General features: G+C 39.0%; 1 protein-coding gene across 3 annotated transcripts in view; it reads left to right on the top strand.

The window, feature by feature from the left end:
* Tbc1d1 (TBC1 domain family member 1) overlaps window positions 1–14,290 on the top strand; it is a 214,792-nt gene that overhangs the window by 114,228 nt on the left and 86,274 nt on the right. For all 3 annotated transcript variants that reach the window (XM_026385254.2, XM_026385235.2, XM_026385263.2), the window contains 4 exons: window positions 644–748; window positions 1,285–1,417; window positions 7,295–7,386; window positions 13,728–13,838. In XM_026385254.2, coding sequence (XP_026241039.2) covers window positions 644–748; window positions 1,285–1,417; window positions 7,295–7,386; window positions 13,728–13,838 — 441 coding nt within the window. The remainder of the gene's footprint in view (window positions 1–643; window positions 749–1,284; window positions 1,418–7,294; window positions 7,387–13,727; window positions 13,839–14,290) is intronic.

The raw sequence follows: 14,290 nt of genomic DNA, 5'->3' as shown, positions 1-14,290 counted from the left end.
TATGTTTGCATGTGTATGCACACACAGTTGTATTTCTTCATTAATCTTAGTTTGCCTTTGATTTTTCAATTTTTTGTGCTTTAAGAAAATTTTTAATTTTTTTGTCATATTAAAACGAGTACCAAAACTTAGTTCTCTCATGGGAGGCAATCAGAATAATAATTTAGTGGAGCAAAGTTAATTTTCTTATCCGAGAGGTGATTTTTAAATATTTTTTTTAGAATTTTTTAATATTTTTCAGTTTTTGGTGGACACAACATTTTTATTTTATGTGGTGCCGAGGATCAAACCCAGCGCCCACGCATGCCAGGCGAGCACGTTACTGCTTGAGCCGCATCCCCAGCCCCTTTTTTTAAAAAAAAAAATTTTTAAAGTTGTTGATGGACTTTTTAAAAAAATTATTTATTTACATGAGGTGCTGAGAATCAAACCCAGTGCCTCGCATATGAAAGGTAAGCATTCTACCACTGAGTCACAACTCCAGCCCTTATTTTAAATATTTTTTTATTTTAAAATATCCGAGAAAATAGTAATTTTATAGTATTCCTTAAAACTGTGCTGTGTAAGCTTCATTGGTGTTTGGGGCAGTGGCGTCTCTGCTGATACAACTCAGCTTGCGCTTATCTTCCCTTGCCTTCCACAGGGCATCAGACACGTGGACCACTTTGGGTTTATCTGCCGGGAGTCTTCGGGCGGTGGTGGCTTCCATTTCGTCTGTTATGTGTTCCAGTGCACAAATGAAGCTCTGGTGAGAGGATGAGTGCTTCTTATCCAGAAGCTTACTGACAAGGAATTTCAACCTCACTGATTTTTCTGTCCTTAGCAAAACAGTGTAGCCTCACTGACATGTCATTATTTGGTTTTAATTATTTACTCATTATTTTCCCTTGACTAATAACTAGATAGTACACATCTGAGACTTATTTGGGTATGCATTTTAAATTTAAATTATTTTTGAAGAACATGCTCACTTTCACCTTCTGGTCTAATCTAGTATTTTAAAATGGCATTGGACTTTCAATCCTGAGAGGAATTTGCTTTCCACTCAGTATTTAATTTGTATTTTTACTTTTTACCTTAGCTGCTTTAAGAGCTCTGAGCCTTTTAATTAGTATTTCTCAGATAATAATCTTAGTGTTGTTACCACTATCATCCATCAACCTGTGGAGCAAGTCCAGAATAATCTCAGACTACCAACTCTGTTCCATAGCTTTCTTGACATCTCATCCCAGCCAGTTTTAAATGGACTTTTTGCTGGCTTTAATTTCTCTTCTCTTCCATTAGGTTGATGAAATCATGATGACCCTGAAACAGGCTTTCACCGTGGCTGCAGTGCAGCAGACGGCAAAAGCGCCAGCCCAGCTGTGTGAGGGCTGCCCCTTGCAGGCCCTGCACAAGCTCTGTGAGAGGATAGAGGGTAAGTAGGGGCACTTGCAAGCTGTAATGTAGTGATGTGAAAGGCCCAGGAAAACCATAGATAGCAGCATCTGCTGCAGGATTCTGCCTAACAGAGGGTCCAAGTCCTGTTAGTCACAGGGATTGTAGGTACACTTACTGTGCAGTGGGTATCTCCTATGTGTCAGGGATTTTGTGGGGTGCTGGGGATACATAGATAACTATTTCCCCCTTTTACCATCTCCCTATCCAAGGTACTCTGAGGACATTTGGGAAGTTAGAGAAACAAAGGCTACCAAACCAGTTGCCTAATGTTTATCAGTGTTGTGTTTATGGTCAGTCATGTTAGCCACTGCGGGAGATAAGATGTAAAGAATTTTCACTAGGCTTCACCATTAGAAGGTCATCAGTACCTCTTCCTGCACTGTTTTAATGAAGAGCAGAGCAGAAGGCAAGTTGCAGTCAAGGAGTGAATGGGAAAGCGTCACAGGTGCAGTGACTGTATGACCTTGGCTTCTAGAAACTTAGTGCAGGGAGAATCTGTAATGAAATGTTAGGGTTTGCTGCTGATATTTACTGAAGATGTGCCAGGCACAGTGCTAAGGACTTTCTTTATTATCCTTTTAATCTTTTCTGTGTTTGTGGGAAGGAAAGGCCTCATTTATTTTGCATATTTAAATAAACTACTGTCTAATGAGCTCAGGATCCCGCCCCAGGTGGCTGTTACTTGCAGCTCTTGTCTTGGCAGAGACAAAGACAAAAAATGCTCAGGGAAGACCCTGAGTATCATCTGACTACTACTTCTTCTTCTTTTTTTTTTTTTTTTAAAGATTTTTTAAAAAATATGGACACAATATCTTTATTTTATTTATTTTTATGTGGTGTTGAGGATGGAACCCAGTGCCTCACCTGCAAGGCAAGTGCTCTGGCGCTGAGCTATATATAACCCCAGCCCTTCATCTGACTGCTTTTTTAGAATTGGAGAGAAGTTTGAGCATGGTCAGGGTGGACTGGAGGGGTCCCTCCTGAAGGAGGGTGGGAAATATACTTCAGGCAGGAAAGGAGATTCCGGTTGTCTCTCTTCCTGAGTGGGGACAAGGAGGAGCTGAGGTATGAGTGGTTTGGTGCCCACTGAGGGAATACAGAGGTGAAGGGGTTTATGCCTCGGTTTTTTTGATTTTGTATCTTTCCATTTATGGAAGAATCTCTCAAACATTTTTGTGTGGTTTTCAAGTGTTGCATGATTTAAATTATGCACATTAAAAAAGCAAACAAAGATTTCATTTCTTGTGTATCTAGAATACTTATTATACACTATAAGTGAAAAGAAAAACCACATTGATAGTCAGATCTGAGTTCCTTTTTTATTGTAAAAATACACATAAAAAATTTGCCATTTTAATTTTTTTTAAAAGCGTGCAGTTGAGTAGCATTAAATCTATTTACATTATTGGGTAACCATCACCACCATCAATCTTTTTTATCTCCCCCAAATGCAGCCCCTTAAATACTAACTCCTTTGTTCTACTCCCAACCTCTGGCATCTACCATTCTATTTTTTGTTTCTGGGAATTGGATTACTCCAGGTAAATTTATATAAGTGGAATTATATAGTATTTGTCTTCTTATTTCTGGTTTATTTCACTTAGCATAATGTCTTCTCAATTTTTTCATGTTGTAGCTGTGTCAGAATTTCATTTCTTTTTTAAGGCTGAATAATATTTTATCACACATATATACAACATTTTAATTATTTATTTATTTGTGGACATTGGTTTGTTTCCATCTTTTGGCGATTGGTGTACAAATATCTGTCCAAGTTTCTGCTTTCAGTTGTTTTAAAGTTGACATTGCTGGATCATATGGCAATTCTATGCTTAATTTTTGTAGGAAGATCCATAATATTCTCCAACAGTTACACCATTTTACATTCCCACTGTCACTGCAGTTGACAATTTGCAATTTTTTTACATCCCCACCAAAACTCGTTATTTTGTTTTTCTTTTTAAATAACTATTTAATGAATTAAATGAAATTAATCAAATTTGCTATATATAGAATTTAACATTACAACCTCCAACTCTTCCATGTTAATCCCTTGTTCCAGTGAAGAAATTAAATTCTAACAAACTGTTTTTTCTTCATTGTTCCTTTAATGAGTTCCAAACCATCTTTTCTTCGTTGATTTTTCTCTCATTTTTCTTGGCTCCAACCAGTAGGGGAGTGGTCTCAGTAAAGTGTGAGGCCATCAGAATCGAGGTATTCTTTCAGCTCTGGGGAGATCTTTTAATGTGACAGGTTCAGCTTCTTCAGCAACAACTTCCATGGGGCTGAGACACAAAAACAGGACCTCACTTATAAAGAAGATCCTCATATGAGCCACCAAGAGACATCATGGGAAGAGATGTCTCTGAAGAAGGGTCCGGGAAGTTCCCAGAGAGAAGTCGGGACCAGCAAGGTTCTTGACATGCATGACGCATAAACATTTGAGCATGCCCAAGTCAGAGACAGAGATTTATTTAGGAAAGCAAAGGAACATTCAAGGGAGCATGTGGGCCATCTTCAGAGGGAGAAACAGCAAACAAAGAGACAGCCTTTTTTCTTTCTTTTTTGATGATAGCCATCTTAATGGATGTGACATGGTATCTGATTTCTCCTTTAAAGTAAGATAGATTAATAGGTGACATTTTAAAGTCTGGGAACGTTCATTGTGTATACAGTGCTCTTCAAAGTGAACATGATTCATATGTTTGACTCTGTTTTCCAAGTTGTTGCTATTTGCTGACATTAAGCAAAATATTTCTGGGAATGAGAGAAGTTTTGCTTTAACTAGCGCTCCCAAACCAGAGGATCACTAACCCTTTCCTAGTGGTTGTCAAGATAAGGCAAATGATGACGGAAATGTCCCTTAAGAGCTTATTAAGAAGCCAGCCATGACTTTGGCCTTGAAGATAAAGCAGATCATGATCTGCAGAACTGGAATACTTCCAGGATTCCACTTGATAAATCTTTCTTTGGTCTGGCTTAGATTTAAGAAAGTTAAAACTGAAAAGTTTTAAAACTGCTGTAGTTTTAGAAATTATCATTTAATCCTCTTTTTTTTTTTTTTCACAAAATTCAGCCAAGGCAAAAAGTTCTACTACTATAAGAACAAGCCATTAAACAGTGCCCTCAGAAGTCTGGGAGGTATGTTTTACCTATATGAAAAGAAGCTTTTCTAGAACTATGAGTGGCACATTATCAGAAGCATCCTTAGCAAAGGAGATGTTGATTATTTTAAGGACAGTTTTGGAGTTCCTTGCTTTTTGCTCTTGTGTTCCTAATAAGTAGAATGAAGAGGTTTTTAAAATGATTGATTGTATGCTGCTTTAAGGGTAGTCCTAACAGGAAGTTATGATTTGACCAAGAACTCCATAAATGTGGAATGGACCAGTGACATGGTCACAAGGAGAATTAGAGACTGTGTTTTCTTAATTGGTTGATGTCATTAACTTATGCCCTAGAATCTGTAAAATAGAATAAATACACTGTAGGTGCCAGTGATGTTGGAGAAGCCACTCAAAATGCAGATGCAACCTATAAGAGGTGCAGCTTTCCTCAGTCCTGTGCTTGAACTATGTGACTCTGCAGGCGCCATGGTGTGTATGTGGTACTTAAAGTTCAGAGGAGCATTTGGGGGATTACTAAAATAATTACACTCTCTCTGGGACAAAAAGGATAGATCTTTTAAGCACCTGCAGTTTGAGGTGGCCTTGCTAATAATGAGAATCCCCTCTACTCCGGTACCCTTTCCTGCTTTGTTCTTGCCTGTGCCCCCAAACTCTTTTGGCATCACATGGGGCCCTGGAGGGGAGATGCCTTCAGCATGGTTGCTGGAGTGGCAGAAGGTAGAGAGAAGCCATGTGGAAGGTGCTGAGACCTGAGTGGGACTGGTGGGTTTGAAATGAGCAGAAATAACCTGGTGCCTGAATAACCTGATGCCTGATCAGGCTGAGACTGCAGGATCCCTTCACAGTGCTGGAATGAAGAAGAGGCTGTGTCCTCTGATTTCACCTGAAATTGTCAAGCATATAGTCTAACTCTTCTAGTCTGACGCTGCTTAAAGCTTAGGGATTTTCTCCACTTGTGAATGTTTCATCAAATAATGTGCTGTTTCCAAAACATGAAGCCTAGATGGTGTCAGAGATATCTGCCATTTGGGGGGAGGATTTTTAACTAGTGATTACTAAGTGTTTATTTATTCATAAATGTAAGCATATTTTGCTTCCACATTTAAGTAGTTTGTTTTTGTAATGCTGGGGATTGAACTCAGGGCCTCATGCATGAGGAGCAGGCACTCTGCCACTGAGCTACATCCCCAGCCCCACATTAAGTGGTTGATACCATGAAACCTGTGTCAACTTCCCTGGCTTTATATGACAGACGGCTGGCCAGGAGAGTATGTGAATTGCATGTCAACAAACCCACCTATCTTTGCACCTTAGCCCACCTTTGAATTCACTCTGTTTTGAAGCCACCTGGATCAGGAGACTTGGCTCTCCTAATCAAGGGAGTTGGTAGAATCTTTCAGTTTGGGTTCTGGAGGCAGACAGATGAGGTTCAGATTCTAACTGTAACTTGACTGATGACCTTGGACAAATGCTTGACTTTGTTGTGTCTCAGTTCCTTATCTATACTTCCTAAAAACACAGTGCCTACTTCAAGGATAATTTTGAGGAATAAACGTGATAGTGCCCATGAAGTGTTAGGGAAGTGGGATACCACTCACAAAATGTTGGGTAGCCTCTTGGGGTTATCTTGAGTTCAAACAAATAAAAGAGAATGACTTCTAGATGCAGAGATTGCAGCAGCAATGAGACAGGGCAGCCACTTCTGTCTCAGCTCAGCCGTTAGGTGGGGGCTGCTGGGCCTCCTGACCTGGCAGTCGCCTGCTTCTCTGGGTTTTAGCTGTAAGGTAAAGGTATGGTGTCCAAGTTCCTAGAGACAAGCCCCTGCCCAGGGGCACCCCCAAGGATGAGCAGGGAGTGGTCTTAGGTAAGGAGGACTACCTTTGGGACAAGAGGAACCGGGGGCAGTTTTTTTCTTATGTCAATTGGGTCAGCAAATTCTTTCATTCTCAGTCTTCTCATCTTGTGTGGCATTTATCTCTGCTCATCAAGGAAACACAAAACAGGGCCTAAGTCATATTTGTGTGGGGATGGAATTTCTTAAATATCAGATTCTGGTGGGCACTAAAATTTTACATAGTGATTTTATTCTTATAACTGTACCTTAACCCTTTGTGATGTTAATCAAATGGGCTAAACACTATTAGTAAATGTGATAGGAAAGGAAGATTGTTAGCTACATGAATTAATTTTATGTGAAAGAAATCTCATGCAAGAGAAAAATGTAGGTCACTTTTCAAAACCAAGAGTAATCGTTTTTTTCTTCAGAAAAAGTTTTCGTGTTTACATATAAATGTCCATGTGAATTTATGGTTTTTCTGAGGAGAATGTTCTGATTGTATGAAGTGTTTTAACATGAAGAAAGTAATTTAGAACCTTGCAGACTTGAGGAAGAATTCAAGTGGGTGGTCTTTGGAAATTATGTGGATCCTCTGGGCCTCAGTTTTCCTAACTGAAATGGGGGTAACAGCACCCTCTTCATCACCCTCTTCACCCTGTTTTGAGAATCACAGGAAATGATGCAGGTGCTCCAGATAGGTGCTCAATACAGTGCCTACGACATCAGCGCTCATTTGAAAGGTGGTGAAAGTGCTAACACTGGGACACTCACCAATGGGAATTCCCACAGAACCTTGGCAGCCTGAAGTGGGTGGGTAAGGAATGAAGGGAGGGAGCCCGGAAGACGATGCTAAGTAGCTTTTCATGTCTCTTTTTTTCCCCCCTCTCAACAGGAATGAATTCTTCCAAAACCAAACTAGAACTCCAAAAACACCTGACAACATTAACTAATCAGGAACAGGCAACTATTTTTGAGGAGGTTCAGGTACAGTACATAGTTTTTAATTTCTAGCGGGAGAGAAAAGGCAGGCTCTGACCTGTGAACTGTTCTGTGCAGAAAGTAGTGAAGTGGTGTTGTCACAGCCGGAGGAAGGGCCCCAGGTTCCTCTTGGTGTTAGCTCTAATGGTCCTGCAGAGAGACCGCTGCATCAGAACTGCAGAGTCACTTCACGTCTCAGCTTCCAAGGGGAAACTGATGAAAAGTGACATCTCTCCTAGAAAACTGTGTTAGACTAGAGGGGAAATTGCAAAAGGGAAAGAACCTCAGCCTGGAAGAGAGGACCTGCATGGTGGTCTCCACACTGTCCTCTGCCCCCTGGGAACTTCTGCCAGCCCCTTCCTACTCCGCTTTTCCCTGAGTGTGGCAATTAAATGAACCGTTTTGTATGTGAATTTGAACACAGCTGTCTCTCCCCCCCGCTTTTTTTTTTTTTTTTTTAAGTTTTAAAAATAAATTTAGATCATGTTATCTACTTAGAACCATATAAGATATCAAACTAGAAATTAAAAAAACAAAACCACAAAACAGAATAATAACCAAGTTCATCAACTTTCTGATTTAAACAACCTGGAAAGCAGCTCTTTCACAGCGTTTTGCTGCATCATATCTTGGGGAAACACTGCCGCGTATGCTGGCACGTCTGTGGTCTGTTCTGCGTGAATCTTTAATGAGCTCTTCACAAATTTCATATCTGCTTTAGCTCCAAAGCATTTTCTATGGTTTCCTTTCACTTTTCTAGGTAGGTGAACACCCTAGGACAGAGAGTAAATATCTTTTTTTTGGAGGGGGACACAGTGACCAGGAGGTTCTACAAATAAAGGAGAATTGAGCAAAACGGGACTGGCCATTGTGTGGGCTGAGTTCTCTCTCCTCGCTCACTGTGGAAAGTCTCCAGATAGGGCCCACGATCTATTTTTTTTTTTTAATTTCTGTGAAAGATTATAGTAGTGTCCTTTTTAAATCATATGCTAGCGTTCTTCTGTTTCCTTGTTCTCCTCCTGCTGTGGGATTGGCACCTACTTGTAGAAAAAAAAAGAAAAACATGGAAATTTTTTAAATTTCACAAATGGCCCAGAGGGTAATTGCTCCTTCCTTTGTTTTTATTTTCTGAATCAACTCGAGACTCACTACTTTATTTTTTCTTAAAGAATCCTCTTAGACCAATGTAACGTGATTTGTACTTGGAATTCAGAAATAGATGGACCATTTGCTGCTAATTATTAATGTACTTAGACTTGAAGCCTAGGCACAGTGATGACCCACTTCCTGGCCTAGCGTTGCCAAGTCAGTTTGGGGAGCATCTTCCTGGCAAGTGTGAAGCACAAACCTCCCTGCCTAGTGTGGGTTTTCACTTTTATTTAGGCAGCTGCACATGGCTTTCCCTAAAATGGTGCGGTGACTCAGTGTAGGCAAATGTTCTGAAGCAGTAAGGAGCTGCTATTGGGTATGATTCTGAGAGCCTCTTCTCCATGCAGGATTTCAGATATCCCACACATTATGGCAAAGAGACTTCAGGAAAAACAAACAAAAAGTAGGTGATGAAAGTTTACTTAAAAAAAAAAAAAAAGTTCAGTTAATATCCCAGAGTCCAATGTGTTTTTCTAGACTCTGCAGAATTTTTGGTTGCTCTGAACCAAAGAGAAGTGACATTGTCCATTGGCTTGAAAAGTCCAGCTCATATTTTGGTTGTCAGCATGGTTCTTTCTTGAATGATACAAACTGACTTGGCTCTTTTCCTCTGATAGCTTATTAATGGTCTTTGTGGTTTTCTTATGGTATTTTCTAAACCAAGTCATTGTTTCTTTTTAGGTAGCACTGCCTGATAATCTGTTTGAAAAATGTACATTTCAAAAAGAGAAAGGCAGATTTGCTGTTTTATGAATCCTCTTATAATGGAATAGTATATGTTTCTTGGTAGTCTTTGCTGGAGGGTACTTTGTGTCAAGGGCAAATTTTCATGAGGCAATTAATTATTATTAAAATTAATGGCTTATATTAAATAGTTTTGAAAGCATACATACCATATTTAGTTTTTTGTAAATGAATGTTTAATGTAAAAAAAAATACAGAACCATGAAGAAAAATAAATATCTATGGAAATGATATGGGGGACAGTTGCTGCTAACTTTGAGTACCCCTAGGGGTCAGATGGGCATGTGGGCATTAGCCCTTCTGCTTACTTAAGACAGGACGCGTGGTACCACAGAGCCAACTTTTATCTATGACCTGTTTGGTGTGATTTTTAAACACACCTGGCACATATGAAGATGATGCCCTGGTGTCTTGCTCTCCTGCTGTGACACTGCCACAGGTTGCATGGGTATAGATGGTTGCCTTGAGCGTGAAGAATTACTTTTCAAGATGAAGTAGGGCTAGTTAAAAAAAAAAAAAAGCCTCAAAGTCTAATTCTTGGAATGATTGTATTTCAGAGAATGATGTAATTAAATACTGAACGGATGATAAATCAAGTAGATTTATATTCAGTAGGCATCAGTGATTCATTAAATAGCATGACTTTTCACAAGTTAAGGATTAATGGTCAGAAGAAACTTCACTTTTTAAAGCATGTATATCAAATTGGTTGGATTTCCCATGGTTTTAAAAATTATTTCATATAAAGATTTGATTATAATTTTAAAAAAGATATCAAAATGTTGTATTCAAATGAAGTCTTTTAAATTTTTATTTTTTAATGTCTTAAAATTTTTTACACTTTTTTCAAATACACTTGTTCTTTTGAACAACCCCTTGCTTTTTGCTTGTAATTTTTTCTTCTATTTTTTTCCCCCACAGTTATTATTAGTGCATTATAGTTGTACAGAGTGATGGGATTTGTTGTTACATATTTGTGCATGTATACAATGTGACCTTATAATTTGGCCAATATCACTTCCCAGCAGTTTTCCCCTCTCTCCCTACCTCCCACCTGCATTGCCCTTTTAAATAGGTCCTTAGGAACACCACTGACTTAATTAGTACTGTGGTATTCATTATTTGTGTTGGAAATTTATTTTTCAGTGACCTTTACAATTTTACAAGATGCTCATAGAAATGAGGTTAAGAAATGTGACAAAAATGGTGTTACTTTCAGCAGGTAATTTGTTGTTTTTTAAAATTTGGAATTGAAGTGTAACATACCTGTAGAAGAACACACATATTAATGGTGGGTAGTTCAGTGACTTTTTATTTTGGTGGTGCTGGAGATTGAATCCAGGGCCTCAGGCATGCTTGGCAAGCATTCTATCACTGAGCAACATCCTCAGCCCTCTTTGATTTTGAGACAGGGTCTCACTGAGTTGCCAGGGCTGGTCTTGAACTTACATCCTCTTGCCTCCTCTTGAGTACCTGGGATTACAGGTATATGCCACCACTTCCAGTTCAGTGAATTTTTGTAAGGTGAACATACCTATGAATCCAGAGCCAAGAAAAGAAGTCAAGCCCCTCCAGTGCCACAGAGTCCTACCTAGTTACTGCCCCCCACCCTACCCAACCATCATACAAATTTTTGACACCATAGGTTGTGTACAATCATGTGACTTTATGAACTAGCATGTGATTTTTTGACTGCAAAGTTCTGTTATACAAGTTTATTCTACATTATTTTTTTTAATTTGTCTGATTAATGAATGAATGCCATACTTTTAAGAAATAATGATTTGCCACTCTTGAGAATGGTGAGGTCTCTTGAGAATTTTCAGGGTAGTGACATTTGGCTAATCTGTTTGAACCCAATAGGAGGGCAGCCTCTCTTCAAATTTCAGAATCATTTTGAGAAAAGATTTAGTTCTTGACCTTGTGTGACCCCCATACACATGTGACTCTGCAGTAGCAACTTCCTCTGATACGTGGCAGCTCTGGGATGTGATCTCTGATTTAGGGGCTTCAGTTTCAAATGGGAAGTAATTGTGGGAGTGCACTGCGCCCAGTTGTCCTGTCATTTTCTGCCTCGGGTAGTTTCTTTCATGTACATTTGAAGGAAAAAAAAATGTACTAATACTCCTCCTTTTTTGGTATTTTGAAATAAACAATCAAGAAGAGTCTTTCTAAGCAAAGCACACATTTTCCCGTGAGTAGCCCAGGGTTTAAAGATACAGGAAGCAAAGAGCAGGTCAACCTACCGCTGCCTGCCCCTGCTCAGAGGCCTCTCATGATTCCTGTCTGCTTCCCTCGGCCTTTTTAAAAGCAGTTATTTTAGGTTTACAGAAAAATTGGGTGGAAAGTACAGAGAGTTCCCTTATAACTTTACAATTTCCTCTTATTGTTAACATCTTGCATTGGTGTGGTACATGTGTTACAACTGATGAGCCAGTATTTGGTACGTTATTAACTAAAGCTCATAGTTGACATTAGGGTTCTCTCCGTTATACGTTATACGTTATAGGGTTTTAACAAATGTATAATGTCTTGTGCCCATCATTATAGATCACATAAAGTAGTTTCACTGCTCTAAAAATCCCTTGTGGTCAGCCTGTGTATCCTTCTTTTCTTCCAATCTCTGACAGCCACTGAATTTTTTTTTCTTTACAGTTTTCATAGTCTTACCTTTTCCAGACTGTTATGTTGTTGAAATTACACAGCATACAGCTTTTTCAGGATGGCTTAATAATATGAGGTCCCTCCATATCTTTTTGTGGCTTGGCAGCTCATCTCTTTCTGTTGCTGAGTAATACCCCATCCCATGGATGTGCTGCAGTTTATTTATCCATCTGCCTATTGTAGGACATGTTGGTTGCTTCCAAGTATTGATAATTATGAATAAAGCCGCTGTAAACATCCATGTACAGGTTTGTGTATGGACATGTGTCTTCAGCTCATTTGGGTAAATGCCAAGGAGTATAATTGCTAGTTCATGTGGTAAGGGTAATTTAATTTTATAAGGAACTGCAAAACTGTCTTCCACAGCAGCTGTACTGTTTTGTAGTCCCACCAGCAATGAATGAGAGCTTCTGTTGTTCCGTAGACTTTTAGTCTCAGTATATCCGTAACCTTCTTGGGATCTAGAAGTAATTAAGTTGGATCGTGGCATTTGCACACTACTTTCCTTTTTTGAGGTTCTAATACAAACTTTTTCTGTAACAAAACACTTGTTGCATATAGCATGTAAAATTTCATAAAGTCAGTACCCATAGTTTGGAACCCAGGTCTGTTTGACCTCTAAAATATTTAATACTGAAATCTTAAATTTGAAAAGAGCAAGAGGTCCTCCATGAAAATAAACCCTCCTAATCATCTACCGTCTTTCCTTAAATAATAGGAACAACTTGTCTTTTGCATAATTTGTTCCTTCAAGGGAGGGTACTCTAGAAGGTCTGAATTACGGTCCATCACCTTTGCTTTTAATACTTACAACATGAAGGATAATAAATATCAAGAGTAACCTTGACCCAGAATCAGCTGCTTGTGTAGTTGATCCACTTAGCACACCCTGTCTTTGGGTTAAAGGAAGGCTGAAAGTCTAGAGTTAGAGAAGGAAGACAGGACAGTAAATAACTGTCAGTATAAGAGATATATTTCTCAAGTTTATAGATCAGAAATTATCTCCAGAGTTTTTTTGTATTCCTCACATTCAGAGAAAATAATATGTTAAATTAGATGACCTTATAAAAATGGACTCTTGATTTTTCAAATCCAAATAACGTGGGAGCTGGAGGAAACCTTGGAATTTATGTTGTGCACAGTTCTCATTTTAAATGGGGGCGGGGCAGGACTAAGGCAGAATGACTTTGCTCTAGTTAGCAGCTAGAACCTACATGTCTTGATTTCTAGTCCAGTGGTGCTTTGCCAATTCTCTATCTAAAAATTAAAAGGCTTAAAATTTAGAGGAAGGAGGAATGGAGGGAGGGATGGGAGAGGGAAAGAACAGCTATGAAGTTTTGTGTGGAAGCTTGTGCCTCACGGGATTACTCAGAAGTGCTTCATGATGAACATATTTGGCTCATGAAACTGTGACCCTGAATCCAGTTACTGTGTTCCCTAACTAAAAGAGCTTATGATGATGACTCTTGACCTCTGGGTGTTTACATGGATCTTGTTTCTTCCTTGTGTTTTAAAAATTGTTTATTAAACATTTTTGCCTGCCTCTATCTGATGTTTAATTTTTCTTAGAACATCAGATATCAAAAGTTAAATCTGAACCGCTAGCACCACTGTCTGTCCTTTTTTAAAAGTTGTCTTCACTAGTAGGATTGTTGGCGCCCCCTGGTGAGATGATTAAATAAAAGCACCAATCTAGGTGGAAGCTGTTTGCACTTCCAAAGCGATGGTTTAGCAATTTTGTTGATAATTAAGAATAAATGTAATATATTTTGTTTCTGATTTTTTAAAAGAAATTGAGACCAAGGAGTGAGCAGCGAGAGAATGAATTGATCATTTCTTTTTTGAGATGTTTGTATGAAGAGAAGCAGAAAGAACATATCCACGTCGGGGAGATGAAGCAGGTAGGTCACTTTTGTGTCTTACAAACTTTTACTGGGACAGTATACGCAGAGTCTTGGGGATTTTCTGAAAGCTGAAACATTTTTTTCTTCCTGTTTTCTTTTCATTTGTTACACATATAGGGGAAATTTGGCAGGGCTAGATTATGCTTGGAGAAGATGAGAGAAGTTTCTGTGTCTCCTGGGGGTTAGAGCAGGTGCTCTGATCTGGAGAATTAAGTTCAGAATGGATACTGCCTTGGGAGCTGTGTGACTTGCTGAGAGCTGGTCTGTGTGGCTTTACCTTTCTCCCTTAGGAAATGGGAATGACATTGCATGGTTGCCTTTGGAATTACACAGAATACCTTCAAGTCTTTTATAGTGTAAATGCTTTGAAACTGTAAGGTAGTCAAAATAACATGCCAAATACGGTGTTACACAGTTTGGTTTAAGTGTTATTAGCCTCCCTCCTATCT

This window comes from Urocitellus parryii, chromosome 10, assembly GCF_045843805.1.
Source record: "Urocitellus parryii isolate mUroPar1 chromosome 10, mUroPar1.hap1, whole genome shotgun sequence".
Lineage (NCBI taxonomy): Eukaryota > Metazoa > Chordata > Mammalia > Rodentia > Sciuridae > Urocitellus > Urocitellus parryii.
Note: the sequence above shows the minus strand (reverse complement) of the source record. Positions and strands in the feature narration are given on the sequence as shown.